The following is a 15,237-nucleotide window of genomic DNA, read 5'->3' on the forward strand; positions in this document are numbered from 1 at the left end:
TTTTTCCCGGAAGGCATGGAGGGAGGGGGAAGGAAAAGAAGCAGGGACGCCGATAAGGAAGTGATGCCTTCCACGTGGGGAGTCGAGCGGAAGCTTCTCGGGAGGACTGCAGGAGCCTTGGCTCTCAAAGGGCGTCTGGTGACGACCAATAGCGTTCGCGTATGGTTTGTTTAATGCATCGATTTCCATAGCACGAAGCGCTCTCTGTCGACCCCATAAGCCTTTACTGTAGCGGCGATTTACATGGTTAGGCTGGTCGGTGAATATGCTACGCAGCACCAGAAAAATGATCTTGCCTCCACTGCAAAGCGTACGTTTTATACGGCATGGTTTTTCCAATAGGCGTATGAAAATGGGAGAAAAAGGGGATTGAAACAATATCAACAATTAATATTGCAGGGATAAAATAGGGGTTCCTGATACTGCAGGGTGTGGGTGTGCAGTAATGTATCACAAAAGACCCACCATATAATCTTGAATAAATTGGCAGGTTTTTTTTAGTCACATGCAATATGCTGCTAATGCTTTTAACAAAAAACATTTCAAAGATAATGACGGTTTTGATGGGTATTTTGTCTTCGAAGTGTACACCTTGCAGAAAAGCAAGAATTATCACTATGAAATGCTTCAAAGACTTTTTGAATCTTCAAAGAAGTTACAGTCATCCAGCAGGTAATTTCTTGACAAAGGTAATTCTAAATCTATGTTGCTTTTGACTCTCTAGTACAGCGCTACAAAGATAAAGAAATAGTAGTACCAGTTTGAATATCGCTTTCATTCCGCTCAGACAGTATCGTATGATTAGTTCTTTTTGTTATAGTGAAATTCTGCAGCCAAAAAAGATAAAAAGTTCCTAATTTTTCAGGTTAATTCCGGATATTCTGTGAAAATATTTCTATACACGCACTGTTGATAGGGAATAAATCCTCTGGGAGCACCAGTTATGTATGTAGTTAATAAATACCACTACATAAGCTTTAGCCACACTTGGAATACTGCATTCAGTTTTGGTCGCCACGATGTAAAAAAAATCTAGAAAGAGTGCAGAGAAGAGCAACAAAGATGTTTATGGAACTGGAGGCTAAACATATGAAAAACAGTTATAGGAACTGAGTATGTCTAGTTTAATGAAAAGAAGGACTAGGGGAGACATGATAGCAGTGTTACAATATCACAGGGGATGCCACAAAGAAGAGGGAGTCAAGCTATTCTCCAAGGCACCTGAGGGTAGGACAAGAAGCAATGGGTGGAAACTAATGAAGGAGAGAAGCAACCTAGGCTGACAGAACAATTAATTAGTGGAACAACTTGCCTCCAGAGGTTGTGAATGCTCCAACACTGGAAGTTTTTAAGAAGATGTTGGAATTTGTACAATGAATATTTTTTGCTAAATAGCTAAGTGGATTATCAAGTCTAATTGCTGATAATTTTTATGATAAAATGAATTTAGACATTCTTTCCCACATTCCAGATTAAATAGCATTTTTAGAATAGATAATGTTGTTTATTTTTTTGAAATGGAAAAAGAGGAACTTCCTCCAATAGCAGAATATCTCTGATTGGAGCCTGCATGTTTATTGTAAACATGATGCTTTCTATTTATTAAGATAACTACAAATGTAAATGTCAACAACTTTTCTATTTCACAGGTGAAGTAAAATCTTTACGTTCTGTTTTAAGTCCACCAATATCTAAGTGAGTAATAAGGTTTTTATATAGTATGTAAAATGTAGCAATACTACCTTGGTTATGACTGGAAAGCTCATTTGGCAACAAATGTTTAAGTTTCTTTGTATATTGTGTGGAATATTGTAATACATTTAATAAAATTATAACTTGATGCTAAATGAAAATGTTTTTGTCTTTTTCTTCAGGATTCGCAACATAGGTATAATGGCCCATATAGATGCAGGTAAAACAACAACTACAGAGAGAATGCTCTATTATTCTGGTTACACAAGATCCCTTGGAGGTTAGTGGTGAGATAAGAAAAAAATTAAGTGCAATAATTATTTTTCATAGCAGTTAAAATATATTTTATTTTCTTCACATTTAAACTTTGTGCTTAGGCATTTTCAACAAAATCCTACATCTCAGAAAAACTAGATATAATTGCCCTTAATTTATTGCCATCTTTGCTATCCCTTTCAAGGGTTCAGCTGGACAGCTCCCCTTCCTAATACCTTAGACTGAACTTTTCTTTAAAGAGGGGAAACAGCCATCAACACCAAGACAAAGTGCTATCTCTGTGAACTTGCCAAGCTCCCTTTATAGGCTTTGAAATCTATGAGACAGAAAAAGCTATAATGCAAAACTGTTTCTTGGAGGTTTGCTAAGATCAGCATCTGACCTGAGCAAATAGCGTTTATGAGTTAGCATGATCTGTGAACTCATTTTTGTTTGTTACTTGAAAATGAAAATTTAATTTGGCTTTCTGTCTACTTTCCCCGTCTTCTTCCCCTCTTTGCGTTTTTTTAACTTGCAATCCTCATGCTTTCAAAATATAGGATATTGAGAAACATTACAGCTGTACCAACTTTTTTCATTCCTCTCCCTCCCCCAGCACCATAGCAATTAAAAGGACTGGGGGGTGGTATTCAATATTTATTTATAGTTGAGTATCTTATCACCCTACATTTCTTGCAAGGGATAGTCCAGGAGACAGGTAGTCCAAGAGATTGGTAGTGGTGAGGCTGATGTCATTGCTTTTCAAAAATCAAGACCACATTATACGTTTCCTGTTCAACTAAGTAATCAATTGGTTCACCAGGTGTTATATTCCATAACGCTTATTGTATTACCAAGAGCTCAGGTTATTTGATTAAAAGCATGCTCTTTCTATGAAACAGATGTTGATGATGGTGATACGGTAACAGACTTCATGGCACAGGAACGGGAACGTGGCATTACCATTCAATCTGCTGCTGTCACATTTGACTGGAAAGGCCATCGAATCAACCTGATAGATACACCAGGTACCATGTCTGCCTCATGTCAAGAGCACAAAGAGCTTAAGAAAAGAATGGCAAAGTGATTTCATTTTTTTGGGGGTAAAAAGTTTTTATTGGTTTTAAAACATTTATAGGGAAAGGGTAATAGGGTACATAGAAAATTTTAGTAGCTCCCATGTTAGCAGTAGAAATCCCCCCAAATCTCACACTTTTACAATTTTAAAGATAACATGTAAAGGATAGCATAAACAAAATTCTTACTTTATATCAACAATATGTTCAATCATCTCTTTCTTTGTCACTTTCTAATATATCAACAATTACAATAATATTTCAGATATATTTATTTTTGTGACCTGAGCCTTTTCGATATTGCTCCCTCCTCCCTGCCCCCAGGTGGCGCCGTGCCCCTCCCCCTCCATATCTTGTAGGTTGCTGCCTTTTTCCCCACCTCCGCTATCTTCGTCCTCTGGGATGGAAAGATGTTTTTTAATAACGGCCTCTGCCCCATCCACTGTCTTAATTCTAATTTGGCTTCCGTCCCAGTTCATTTTTTTCAATTATTTTATTGGGGATTATATTATGCAGGTAAAATTTATACAGCTACAAAAAAGAGATACATTAAAAAAAGTAAAAGGGGCTAAAAAGGAAAAGAGGAAGAAAAGAAAAAGGAAATAAAAAAAGCCTTTACCTCCTTCATTGCCAGCAAGTATAATCAACATTAAGAATTTATCACTATCTCTTAAAATAAAACCATTTCTTCATTCCATTATTTCCCCCCTGTTTCTCTAAACCCACCTCTGAAACCTCATTGCTTTTTATTAAACAGCAAAAGTGCAGTAGGACGTATTAGAAATAACAGCATAAGCATTGCATAGTATATCTAGTGCAGATCCATGTTTTCCCTTTAAATACCCCCCCCCCCCATTCCAGGTGTGTTAAACTGGCAGCCCATGGGCTGGATGTGTCACATGCAGGCCATGCCCAACCCAGCTCTGTAAAGGGGGAAAAAAAATCTCAAAAAGTCTTGTGATGGCAACGTAACACCGCGAGTTTGACACCCGTGCCCCATTCCCTCTCTTCAAATAATCAAAATTCAATTCCATCCCAAAAAACACAGTTCTTGCTTCCCATGAAAAATCAATTACATGGAGCACATATGGGTGACTTGACAATTTCTCTTTGACTTCGGGGAGATTTCAACCACCCGCTTCCTGCAATTGGGCACTTTCTCAGCCACAGGGTGTTCCTCATTCCTCTCTTTTTAGAAAGAGAGGCATTAGGCTCACTAGAAGTGTCATGCCAAAGTGATTCCAGATGGCAATGAGCAGTATGGATGATTATTTAGGAGGAGAGCAGTCAGCTTAGCAGACCATTCTTTTTTTGGGCCTAGCCACCTCTCAAGGGCCAAGGGTCATGTGCATCCTTATCAGCAATGGGTTTCACATTTTGTTACTACCGGTTTGTCCCCCGCGCGCCCGCTCGCTTCCCCTTCCGCACATGCGCCTGGGCTCAAAAATGTGCCTAAATGGGAAAGCATAGAGCCGAGGCGGATGGGCGGGCCCACCTGCGATTTCCGCTACTGGTTCAGGTGAGCCAGTCTGAACTGGCTGAATACCACCTCTGATCCTTACATAATGTGCCTTTTTTTTAAAAAAAAAACTTTTTATTAAATAATTTTACAGTAATAAAAGATACTATTACTTTACCTTCCCGTGTGGACTTTAGGTCATGTGGACTTTACTGTGGAGGTGGAACGTTCCTTACGGGTGTTGGATGGGGCAGTGGCTGTTTTTGATGCTTCAGCTGGTGTGGAGGTAAAAATGACTCTGGTGGCTTTGCTTCATGTCTTGGGGATGCTTAAGGATGAGAACTTAAGACTTACTCCCATTAGCAAATGGCTCCCTTTGCTTGCATCTCTGCAAGAAATATATTGGAGGGAAAAATGTTGTGGCCGAAATCTGGTTTACTTAAATCACTTTGAAGATATAACATAAAGTTATTAAGCGTGTAAACAATAAACAATGTATACTGAACTTCTAGCAAAGCATTGGCATATAGCTTAGCAGCTCTGAGCAAAAATAGAGCTATAGCTTATTTACCTTTGGTCTATCACATTTTAAGAGAAGACAAAAGAAAAGGTAAACACAAAGTAAACAACAACATAATGAATTGTTTTTGATGACAGCCTTATTTATCCCTTCCAAGGTCAGCATGGCAGCTATACTATCTCTCAACATATAGTCAGTGAATATAAACAATTTGGTTTACTCGATCTTTGGTTCCTACCTGATTCCTCCCCGTCATCCTAAATATCATACGCACAAATAGTAACATCCGAATGGCTGAATACATGGTTTGGGCAGAGCCTGTGTCCAAAAATTCACATTAAGTAACAGAAAGGAATCATAGTTCAAGGAAGAAGGGCAACATAATTGGCAGAAATGGTGAAATTGGCAGCTTTGATTAAAGAAAAAACTTTGACCAATTTTCTGCTCGGGAGCTACTTTTGGACTTTTTGAGAGAAACTGAAAGAAATGAAATCTTGATTTTGGGACTTTATGATGAGATTTATATGTGATTGTAGTACTACTGTAGACCAGTGATGGCGAACCTTTTCGGCACCGAGTGCCCAAACCGGAATGTACATACATGTCAGTGGTGGGTTTCTGCCGGATCGCACCGGATCGCGCGATCCGGTTGGCCAATGAACCCGGAAGTAAGTTTCCTGCCCCGTCCCTTTCACGGGACGGCGCTTGCCTGCGCTCCACAAGCTCGGGCGCGACCAGAGAAGTTTCTCTTCTCAGAAATGTCTTCAGTGGAGCGGTGGCAGCCTGCGTCCCTTTCAGGAGCTCCACTGAGGAAGCTTCTCCGGTCGCACCCAAGCTGGTTCACGCTGCAGAGACGAAATGCCAGCCTTCGGGTTGCAAACCCCACCTGCCTCCCCTTCGCGCCTCTTGCAGCTGCCATCTGCTCAGGAAAGGCGGGAGGCTTCAGCTGGCCAACTTGTGTAAGACAAGACAGGCAAGCTGGTGGGCGCATGCCCAGGACAACGTAGAAGGTGCAGAATCAGCTCTGTCTGAAGGCGAGAAGGCTCGGAGCTACCACCACCCCTGCTTGGATCCTCTTCTTTAGGGGTCAGCGGAGGATCGGCTGCGACAGCCTTGCAGAGCAGCGCGTGGAGCCCGTCTCCCCGGGGCTTTTCCTTTGGCTGGTAGGAGGAGGAGAGAGACGGACTCCGCGCGCTGCTCTGCAAGGCTGTCGCAGCCGATCTTCCGCTGACCCCTAAAGAAGAGGATCCACCACCGCTTCTTCTTTAGGGGTCAGCAGAGGATCGGCTGCGACAGCCTTGCAGAGCAGCGCGCAAAGTCCGTCTCTCTCCTCCTCCTACCAGCCGAAGGAAAAGCCCCGGGAGACGGGCTCCACGCGCTGCTCTGCAAGGCTGTCGCAGCCGATCTTCTACTGACCCCTAAAGAAGAGGATCCACCACCGCTTCTTCTTTAGGGGTCAGTGGAGGATCGGCTGCGACAGCCTTGCAGAGCAGCGCGCGGAGTCCGTCTCTCTCCTCCTCCTACCAGCCGAAGGAAAAGCCCCAGGGAGACGGGCTCCACACGCTGCTCTGCCGGGCTGCAGCGTGCGGAGCCCGTCTCCCCGGGGCTTTTCCTTCGGCTGCAGGAGGAGGAGAGAGAAGCCACTTCGGCCACTCTCTTCCAGACGCCCAGCTGGGACCGAAAAGGCGCCCTTTTGACCAAGAAGGAATCAGCTGTGGATGTGGAACTGCGGGGGTCTTTCATGTGCGTAAGCTGAGCAGAAGGAACATCCGTTCCTCAAACCCAGACAGCGCTACTCCCACCTCCCCATTGTCCGAGTTGCAGCAAGTGAAGTGGCACGGGCGGCAGGCAAAACGAGGCTTCTTTGCCAGCCTCCCAGCTGGCAAAACAGAAATTTTCGCCAACTGGAAGGTATGTGTGTGTGGGGGGGGGGGAGAGTGAGAAAGAAAGAGTAAGAGAGAAAGGAAGGAAGGGAGAGAGAGAGAAAGAGAGAGAGAGACAAAGATAGAAAGAGAAAGAGAGAAAGAAAAAGAAGGAAAGAGAAAGAAAGAACGTTGGAGAGAGAGACACAAGAAGGATGGAGGGAAGGAAGGGAGGAGGGAGGAAATAAGTGGGGGAGAGACGAAAGAAAGAAAGAAAGAAAGAAAGAAGGAAGGAAGACAGGAAGAGAAAGGAAGGAAAGAAAGAAAGAGGGAAAGAGAGGCACAAGAAGGAATGAAGAAAGAAAGTAAGTGGGGGAGAGAGACACAAGAAAGAAAGAAGAAGGAAGGAAGAAAGGAAGAGGGAGAGAGAGACACAAGAAAGGAAGGAAGGAAGGAAAGAAAGGAAGGAAAGAAAGGAAGGAAGGAAAGAAAGAAAGAGGGAGAGAGAGACACAAGAAAGAAAGGAAGAAGGAAGGAAGAAAGAAAAAGAAAGAAAGAAAAAGGAAGAGAACTTATGATCACAATTGAGACCAAAATTTTGGTTCCAAAGCAAGAGCATTGTTAATTGAGTTTCACCACATTTACAAGTTGGTCACTCCCACCCGGTCACATGACCGCTAAGCCACGCCCACAAAATAGGCCACACCTACGGAATAGGTTCTAAAAAAATTTGAAACCCACCACTGATACATGTGCATGCATGTGCAAGTGCTGGAGCACCGGAAACCCGAAGATCAGTTGACTGGGGCGCACATGCCTGTTTTTTTACTGTTTTTTGGGCCATTTTCAGGCCATTTTTCGGCTGAAACAGCCTGAAAACAGCCTGAAAAATGTCCTGAAGGCCTAAAAAAGCCCCCAAAAGCAGCTTACTTTTTAAACCTGTAGAACAGCTGGTGATGGCACGAGTTCCCACGCGTGCCATAGGTTGGCCATCACGGCTGTAGACTATTATTAAGTTTAAACCTACTAGTTTAAACTTAATAATGGTCTCACTTTCTTCAGTGGATATAAAAATACATCTAACTACTATTAGATGTATTTTTATATCTACTGAAGAAAGTGAGACCATTCTGTTTTTCTTTTCTTTTGCTCTTTCTTTTTTTCCTATTTAATATTTTTATCGAGTTGTAAAATAAAGTAAGATACAAAATACAAAAATAAATAAGAAGACAGTGGGGAGGAAGTGGGGGAAGAGAAGTGAGCAAGGATAAGAAAAGAAGAAGAAAAAGAAACGACACTCTCTGTTGCAGTAAAATAAAGCATTAACATCGTCACAAGTTTTTATTTTTTCATAATAATACGAGCAAGCCATTTCTATAAAGATCTATCAATCTAATCGGTAAAACCCAAAATCAAAGTTTCATTCTTTTCCACTTCAAGCCCAAAGTTCAGAAGAGGTCTCCAAGAAACTTGCTCTTTCTTATTGCAGCCGTATCTTGCTTTCAGTTTGACTTGTCTTTCTTTTCAATTCCTTTTTTTTTTGCTTGTTTACTTTTTATTCATGTTTTGAAATTTAATCAAAAATATATTAAAAAATAAGGAAGAAACACAGTGCGGCCAGACCTCTGGAATTTCAAGTATCCTAAGTAATTCCCTTTTTACCGAGAGATTCAGCTTTCACAGAGACAAACTCATGTTATTTTTAACTATTTATCTCCAGGTCAAAACAGGCGTTCAGCCTGGGTTTTTGTTTTTTTGTGGGGAAGGTGATGCACATGTACAAAAGCACAAAGACCATGAAGCTGCAGAGGGTTAGGTGAAACAACATACACATTACATCACCTGCTACCCTCAACAAGTACTTACAAAACTTTCCCTTGTACAGAACAGTATCTTTTAGGAACTATTATGACACATAATCAGCATGACCAAGCAGTTCCAATTTCTGCAGACCATTGTGCTGTAAGCTTCACAAAATGGGTTATTTGTACTCAGATCTCAGAGGGCATTATTCTATGTGACAGCAGAAGAAATGTTTTCCTGGTTTTAATCACAGCCTTTTAAGCCTAGTAATAGCTATCATTTTGGTAGCTCCTTTTGGAATTTGCGAGCAGGATATCACCTATCTGTATCTTTCTGCAGTATTTGGAAAGTATACATTTCTGAATGTTGTATTTAGATAAGCAGTGCTATTGACAAGACATGGATTTTTTTAAAAAAGTGATTAGAAATTCCTAAGCTTTAGTTTAGTAATACCAATGACGTGATTTGTTACAATTTATCTTTGCTGACTTAACTTCTAATATGACGGAAAATATTCCTTCTTTCTGTCTCATTTATACTTAGGTTTTGTATTGTATTCCCTGTTTCCTTAAAAAAAAATCTTTTGCAGCCTTTTCTCAAAGCTGGGATTCTTTAACTTTGCAGTTATTCATTTTTAATGCTTTGCATCTACTTATCTACTGCAGTCTATATTTCCTACCTTATGTTAGCACTTAGGTTTTCTGTTAAATTCATCTTATTGCAAGTTTCATGGGTAACAACAGGGGTTTTTCCCCCTTTGTGTATCATGGAAATAAATATTTACATGTTTTAAGGGACTGAAGACTGCCACTGAACAGAAATGATGAATGCTGTACATTTTTGCTTAGGCACAGTCTCTGACGGTTTGGAGGCAAGCAGACAAACACCATATACCCAGAATTTGCTTTTTAAACAAGATGGACAAACATGGAGCAAGGTACCAAAATAACTAGTATTTGGGGGGACGACGACAAAGAAGGACTACAACAATGTGGAGTGATAGGCTATTACTGAATTTTATAACTTAATAACTAATCAGCGAAAATATTTCAGTTCTGAAGTGAATTGAAAAAGCTTCTTGGATGAGAAGTGAAACATTTTCAAAGGGAAAAACAAGACATTCCAAATGACTTTTGGAAAAAGCACCTTTGGGGAAAATCTTGTGCAAGCATTATGGCCAAATAATAATTTCTTTTTTTTTGTAGCTGTTGCATTACTTTGGAAGTTTGGAGAAGAGAATAATTTAATGGTTAAAGAAATGTAACTGATCTCTCTAAAACAGTAATATTTTGTCTTTAGTTTCATCCATTCAGTTGAGAGTATCAAGCAAAAGTTGAAAGTGAAGCCTTTACTTCTACAGGTAATTTTAGAAAGTGATTATTATTTATTAATTACATATAGGTAGTCCTAGTTTTGCAACTGCCTTGTTTAATGACTATTTGCAGTTACACTGATGGAAAAGTAACTTCACGACTGATCCTAATGTTTATGACCTTTGGAGGTCAATAAAGCAAAAGAAAGCTCAATAAAATCATAAGTACAATTATGGTTTCATTTAGCGACCACTTGGCTTAAAAGAGTTGCCAGTTCCAATTCTAAATGAGACCTACCTATTACTGCTTTTTAAAAATATTGTTATACTGTTATACAGGTGTGTGTGTGTTGTAAAATCTCCATTCCCACCCCACTCGGGGTTGACTAGAGCTGGTATTTACTGGTTCTCCGAACTACTCAAAATGTCCACTACCGGTTCTCCAGAACCTGTCAGAACCTGCTGAATTTCAGCCCGATACATACATTATACTATTTGCATAATGCTGGATTATGAAATTTGTGGGGTGACACCCAATTGTACATCTCAACTCTGTGCTAACTGAGTGATGCCATCAATATACTGTCCAAATGCCTGGAGATTCTCTGGGTCTTCGTGGGCTTCTGCCAAGATAGAATGTCTGTGGATTTTGGGGTCCTTTAGATGTGAGAATTACCTCTGACATTTGGATGGGGTTGTACTTCCCCATTTAGATATGCAATGTGGGGGTTGTCTTGGACTGACTGCTCCTGCTCAAAGAATTGTGTCTGCCTCCCTGGATTGACGGTCACTACAGACAATCAAGCTCTTTTCATCCCAGAGTTCGGTTTACATGGGGCTGCCCTTAAAACCTATTTGAAGCTACCGTCGGTCCAGAATGTAGTGGCATGATTCTGTGGACATGTCTCTGTATTTGAAGGACCTCTTGTCTTCCATGGTTTCTGCCCGTCTGTTAAGATCAGGCAATTGATGTACTTTGGGTCCTTTCAAGTTCAACATTGTCGTCTATAGATTCAAGGAAGCATTCCTTCTCTGTTGCTGTGCCTGCCTTTGGGAATAGTGTTTTTGCAGAGAACCATATACCCTTTCAAAATAAAAATTTATGGATTTAAGAGGCCTAATTGTTGTCTATTAACTTCAGATACTTTATAAATAATATTTAGTGTTACTTTGGTGCTACTGTGCCTTACCTTACTGACCCTGGTAGTTTTTAATATGTTTTTTGTACAGTTGCCAATTGGAGAAGCAAAATCTTTTAGAGGAATCATTGATGTGGTGACCAAGAACCAAGTTATCTGGAATGCTGTCACTGGATTGGATGATGGAAAGACCTTTAAGCAGAAATCCTTAGAAGAAGCTGGAGATCTTAACTTATTAAGAAATGCCAATGATGCAAGACATACCTTAATAGAACAAGTAAAGTTTTAAAGTAAATATATAAGACACATGAGAATTAAATTTAAAAGTATGAATACATTTCAAATGTGTGGACTTTAGTTCCCAAAATTCTCAGCAAAAGCCTTGCTGATTAGAGAATTGGGGGAATTGGTGCACATATTTGGAGAGTAAATAAGTCAGGAAAGCTGACCCGGAAATAATGAAATACAAGCCAGAGATGATAGGCTAAGTTTATTTGAACTTGCTGTACAGTGTCCGATGTACAGCTGCTTGTGTAAATAAATATGGGTAGTTGGTGGAAGCTATACATTGAGAACTACATATATTTGCTGCAATCAAATAACAGAAATAGTGCTGCTTTCTCATTTTTGATCAGAGAGTTCTGGGATGTCTATTGTTAAATTCGTAATTGCTCCTATGATGGTGGCAAGCATTTGCAATACCTTTGATGCAAATTAACATTGAATTAGCACATGTTTCTCTAAATGGCATAACAGGATCCTTTCATCCTTGTTCAACTAGACCAGGGGTGTCCAAACTTGGGAACTTTAAGACTTGTGGACTTCAACTCCCAGAATTCTGGGAGTTGAAGTCCACAAGTCTTAAAGTTCCCAAGTTTGGACACCCCTGAACTAGACCAGTGGTTCCCAACCTTTTTTTGGCCATGCCCCATTTAAGCATCTTTAAAATCCTGAGGCCCCCCCCCCCTACACCTCTTGGTGATTCTTACTTTACTCAAAAAGTGAACTCTACTTACTCAGAGGAAGCCTAAAAAGCCATTAACTTGGTTTAAACAAGATTCAAATTGCCCCCATTAAAAATCAAATTGCCCCCCCAGGTTGGGAACCACTGAACTAGACGAATGCTATATTTAATGACTGAAGAAGTTTCAGTACCAATTCCCCTAGTCCTAGTCCAGTATTAATTCTTGTACCATATTGACTCTTCACTTATTTTAACCTCAATGAACTATTGTGAGTTGCCCAACGTCCCTGACAGTTGCTTATAATATAATACACCATAATATACATGTTTTATTTATTATTATCCAATGTAAACATTAGCTTTGATTAATACAATACATGCTGCTTTAGTAGTCCTTGACATGACTGTAATGTGCCTGCCCATTATGGTTTAAAGTTGTAATGGTGGTTAAGCAAGGCAGCCACGCGATTGCCTTGCTTAACAATCCCCATCCCTGCTCTGCCAGAGGTGGTCATGAAGCGGAGCATGGGGTGCCTCGGGTCGGACAGGCCCTGAGAGGCCTAGTGCAGACTTGGGCCTTCTGCTCCGGGCATCTCAAGCCTCCTCTGCCTCCAGAGGCTTCCCGCCCCTCAGGGTCCTTGCAGGCCTTGGACTCTTTCTTACCCTACTGAGTCCTCACTGGCCTTGGGACTGATTTATTTTATTTTATTTATTTATTATTCATATTTATAGACCGCCCCCTCTCCCTTGGGGCTCTTTCCTACTCCATTGGATTAGGTATTTACTTACCTACTCACATTCGCAAATGTGAGCGTGTGTGTGTCTGCGCATGCGCTCAGCCTTCCGCACATGTGCTTTGGCTAAAAAAAAGGGCCTAAATAGGATAGCATAGAGCCAAGGCAGGTTAGGGTTAGCGATTTACACTACCGCGATTTCCACTACCGGTTCAGGCAAACTGGTCTGAATCTGCAGAATACCACCTCTGTGTTGGACCTTACATCCTCTTCACTCCCTCACCACCATCACTCACCTTCTGCAGATCTGGAAACTGGAGATTGTGTTGGGGAAGAAGAGCAGACTGCTCCAACCCCTGACATCCCCAGGATGCATGGCTTTCTCCTAGAAGCAGGTACCATTTTCAGAGCAGCCGCAGTGAATTCCACTTTTTCCGTTCACATCCTTTTTAGCCCATATCAGACTAAGACAGCGAGGCCTCCAATAAAAAATGCCCCCTGGCGCCTTGTGAAATTTATCCTGAGATATGTTATTGTTTTGGTCACTTTATTTTAATTGAATCAATTTTGGTTGCCATGGGCATCTTCGCGGCACAATAGATCCCCATGTCTCTTTAGGTCAGTGGTTCTCAACCTGTGGGTCGGGATGACCCTTTCACAGGTCGCCTAAGACCATCGGAAAACACATATTTTCGATGGTCTTAGGAACCAAGATTTGCCAATTTTATGGTTGGGGGGGTCACCACAACATGAGGAACTGTATTAAAAGGTTGAGTACCACTGCTTTAGGTGCATTGTTGCTGACCTCTGGTGTAAGACATTTGTAACTGCACAAGCTTATATAAGGAATATACTTTTAGGCTAGCAATTAAGGGAATTCATATTTTCATATTGTTAGATTAAATAACATGACCTTTATATCTTTATTTCATTAATAAGCTAGCAGACCTAACATAAATAATGTGAAATGTTAACCATCTGGAAATGCATTATCTTTTAAAGGTTGCAGACCTGGATGATGAATTCGCTGAATTGGTCCTTGGAGAATTCAGTGAAAGTTTTGATTCATTACCAGCTGATGAGGTCTGTGCCTTGACTCATTCATCATGTAAACTGGATTTTGTATATGAAAATATACTTGTGTTGAAAAAAGAAGCCACTGATCTTTTTTCCAATAGAATGTGTCATTGATTAAAATAAAATACTTTCTTTGAATAATATTGCTCAAGTTTGAGGTAAACATAATGATTAGGGAGAAATAATAGGGAATTGGAACAGATTGGATTGCAGACTATGCTATGGCAAAAGGAAATCTAAATTAGATTTTCTGTATCAATTAAATGCTTAAGCCACCTTTCTGGATCAAATTACCTGAAATATTACACATATTTTCGATGGTCTTAGGAACCAAGATTTGCCAATTTTATGGTTGGGGGTCACCACAACATGAGGAACATATTAAGCTATTTTAAACTAGCTAGTATATGAAATGTAGCAAATATTTTAGAATTATTATAAAAGATAAAACATACTATCCACTCTCCTTTCAAATTGACCAGTTGTCAGTATTTCAGTCTTGTTAAAAAAAATAAATTCAAACAACACAAAATGGTTCACAGAAAGCTTGGATTTGCAATATGACAAAGATTTATTTTTATTTTATTTCTTAGATTTTTAGACCGCCCCTCTCCCAAAAAGGGACTCCCATTTGAACAGACTGAGAGATTCACAAGCGGTTTGGGAGCTGGTTAGACTTGCTAGAGGAGTGGTACAAAGGTTGTTAACAACTACCATAGTCAGTTATTTTAAGGCTGGCTGGGGAATTCTGGGAGTTGAAGTCCACAAGTCTTAAAGTTGCCAAGTTCGAACACCCCTGGTGTAAAGCATGGGTATCAAACTCACCATATCACGTTGCCGTCACATGATACATTGCAACATTTTTCCCTTCGCGGAGCTGGAGTGGGCACGGCCTGCATGCCAGCTTGACACCGCTGGTGTAAAGGGTATGTATGTGACATTAAGTATGAAGCACTTCTAGCTGAGTTCACAAAAAAGGGTCTTTTCTTGAACTGGACTCATTCTGTGGTGGTCTTCGTTGCAAAATGTATTTCTGTTATCCTCTTGGGATATTTTTCACATTTCATGAAGCGCTTGATGGTTTGCATCTTTATGCACACGGGGGAGATTTGGAAGGAGAGATGCAGTGACCCCATATGTCTGAATGTGGAAGAGGATAATTGTGAGTTTAGTGTCACTTTCCACAAAAGTTAGTTCAGAATAACTCTGGGGGGAAAAGCCAACTTGTAATTTTGTTGCTGACTTGTTTAAAAATGATCAGAGTCACTTTTAAATCATAGTTTCCACTTCTTATATAACAAACAAACCAGCTGAGAAACCATTGTGCTGCTAGTTTTATTCCTG

General features: G+C 40.5%; 1 protein-coding gene across 2 annotated transcripts in view; it reads left to right on the plus strand.

The window, feature by feature from the left end:
- The window catches only part of GFM2 (GTP dependent ribosome recycling factor mitochondrial 2), a 26,108-nt gene continuing 10,871 nt past the window's right edge, over positions 1 to 15,237 (plus strand). The window contains exons 1-10 of one of the 2 annotated variants that reach the window (XM_081945108.1): positions 1 to 310; positions 585 to 672; positions 1,650 to 1,695; positions 1,875 to 1,972; positions 2,850 to 2,975; positions 4,680 to 4,768; positions 9,516 to 9,604; positions 9,967 to 10,027; positions 11,210 to 11,395; positions 13,819 to 13,899. In XM_081945108.1, the coding sequence (XP_081801234.1) occupies positions 266 to 310; positions 585 to 672; positions 1,650 to 1,695; positions 1,875 to 1,972; positions 2,850 to 2,975; positions 4,680 to 4,768; positions 9,516 to 9,604; positions 9,967 to 10,027; positions 11,210 to 11,395; positions 13,819 to 13,899 (909 nt within the window). In that variant the 5' untranslated portion in view covers positions 1 to 265. Of the gene's footprint in view, positions 311 to 584; positions 690 to 1,649; positions 1,696 to 1,874; positions 1,973 to 2,849; positions 2,976 to 4,679; positions 4,769 to 9,515; positions 9,605 to 9,966; positions 10,028 to 11,209; positions 11,396 to 13,818; positions 13,900 to 15,237 lie in introns of those variants that run through there. The other variant, XM_081945109.1, reaches the window with a different exon arrangement.

Source organism: Natrix helvetica, assembly GCF_964273705.1.
Source record: "Natrix helvetica genome assembly, chromosome: 2".
Classification (NCBI taxonomy): Eukaryota; Metazoa; Chordata; class Lepidosauria; order Squamata; family Natricidae; genus Natrix; species Natrix helvetica.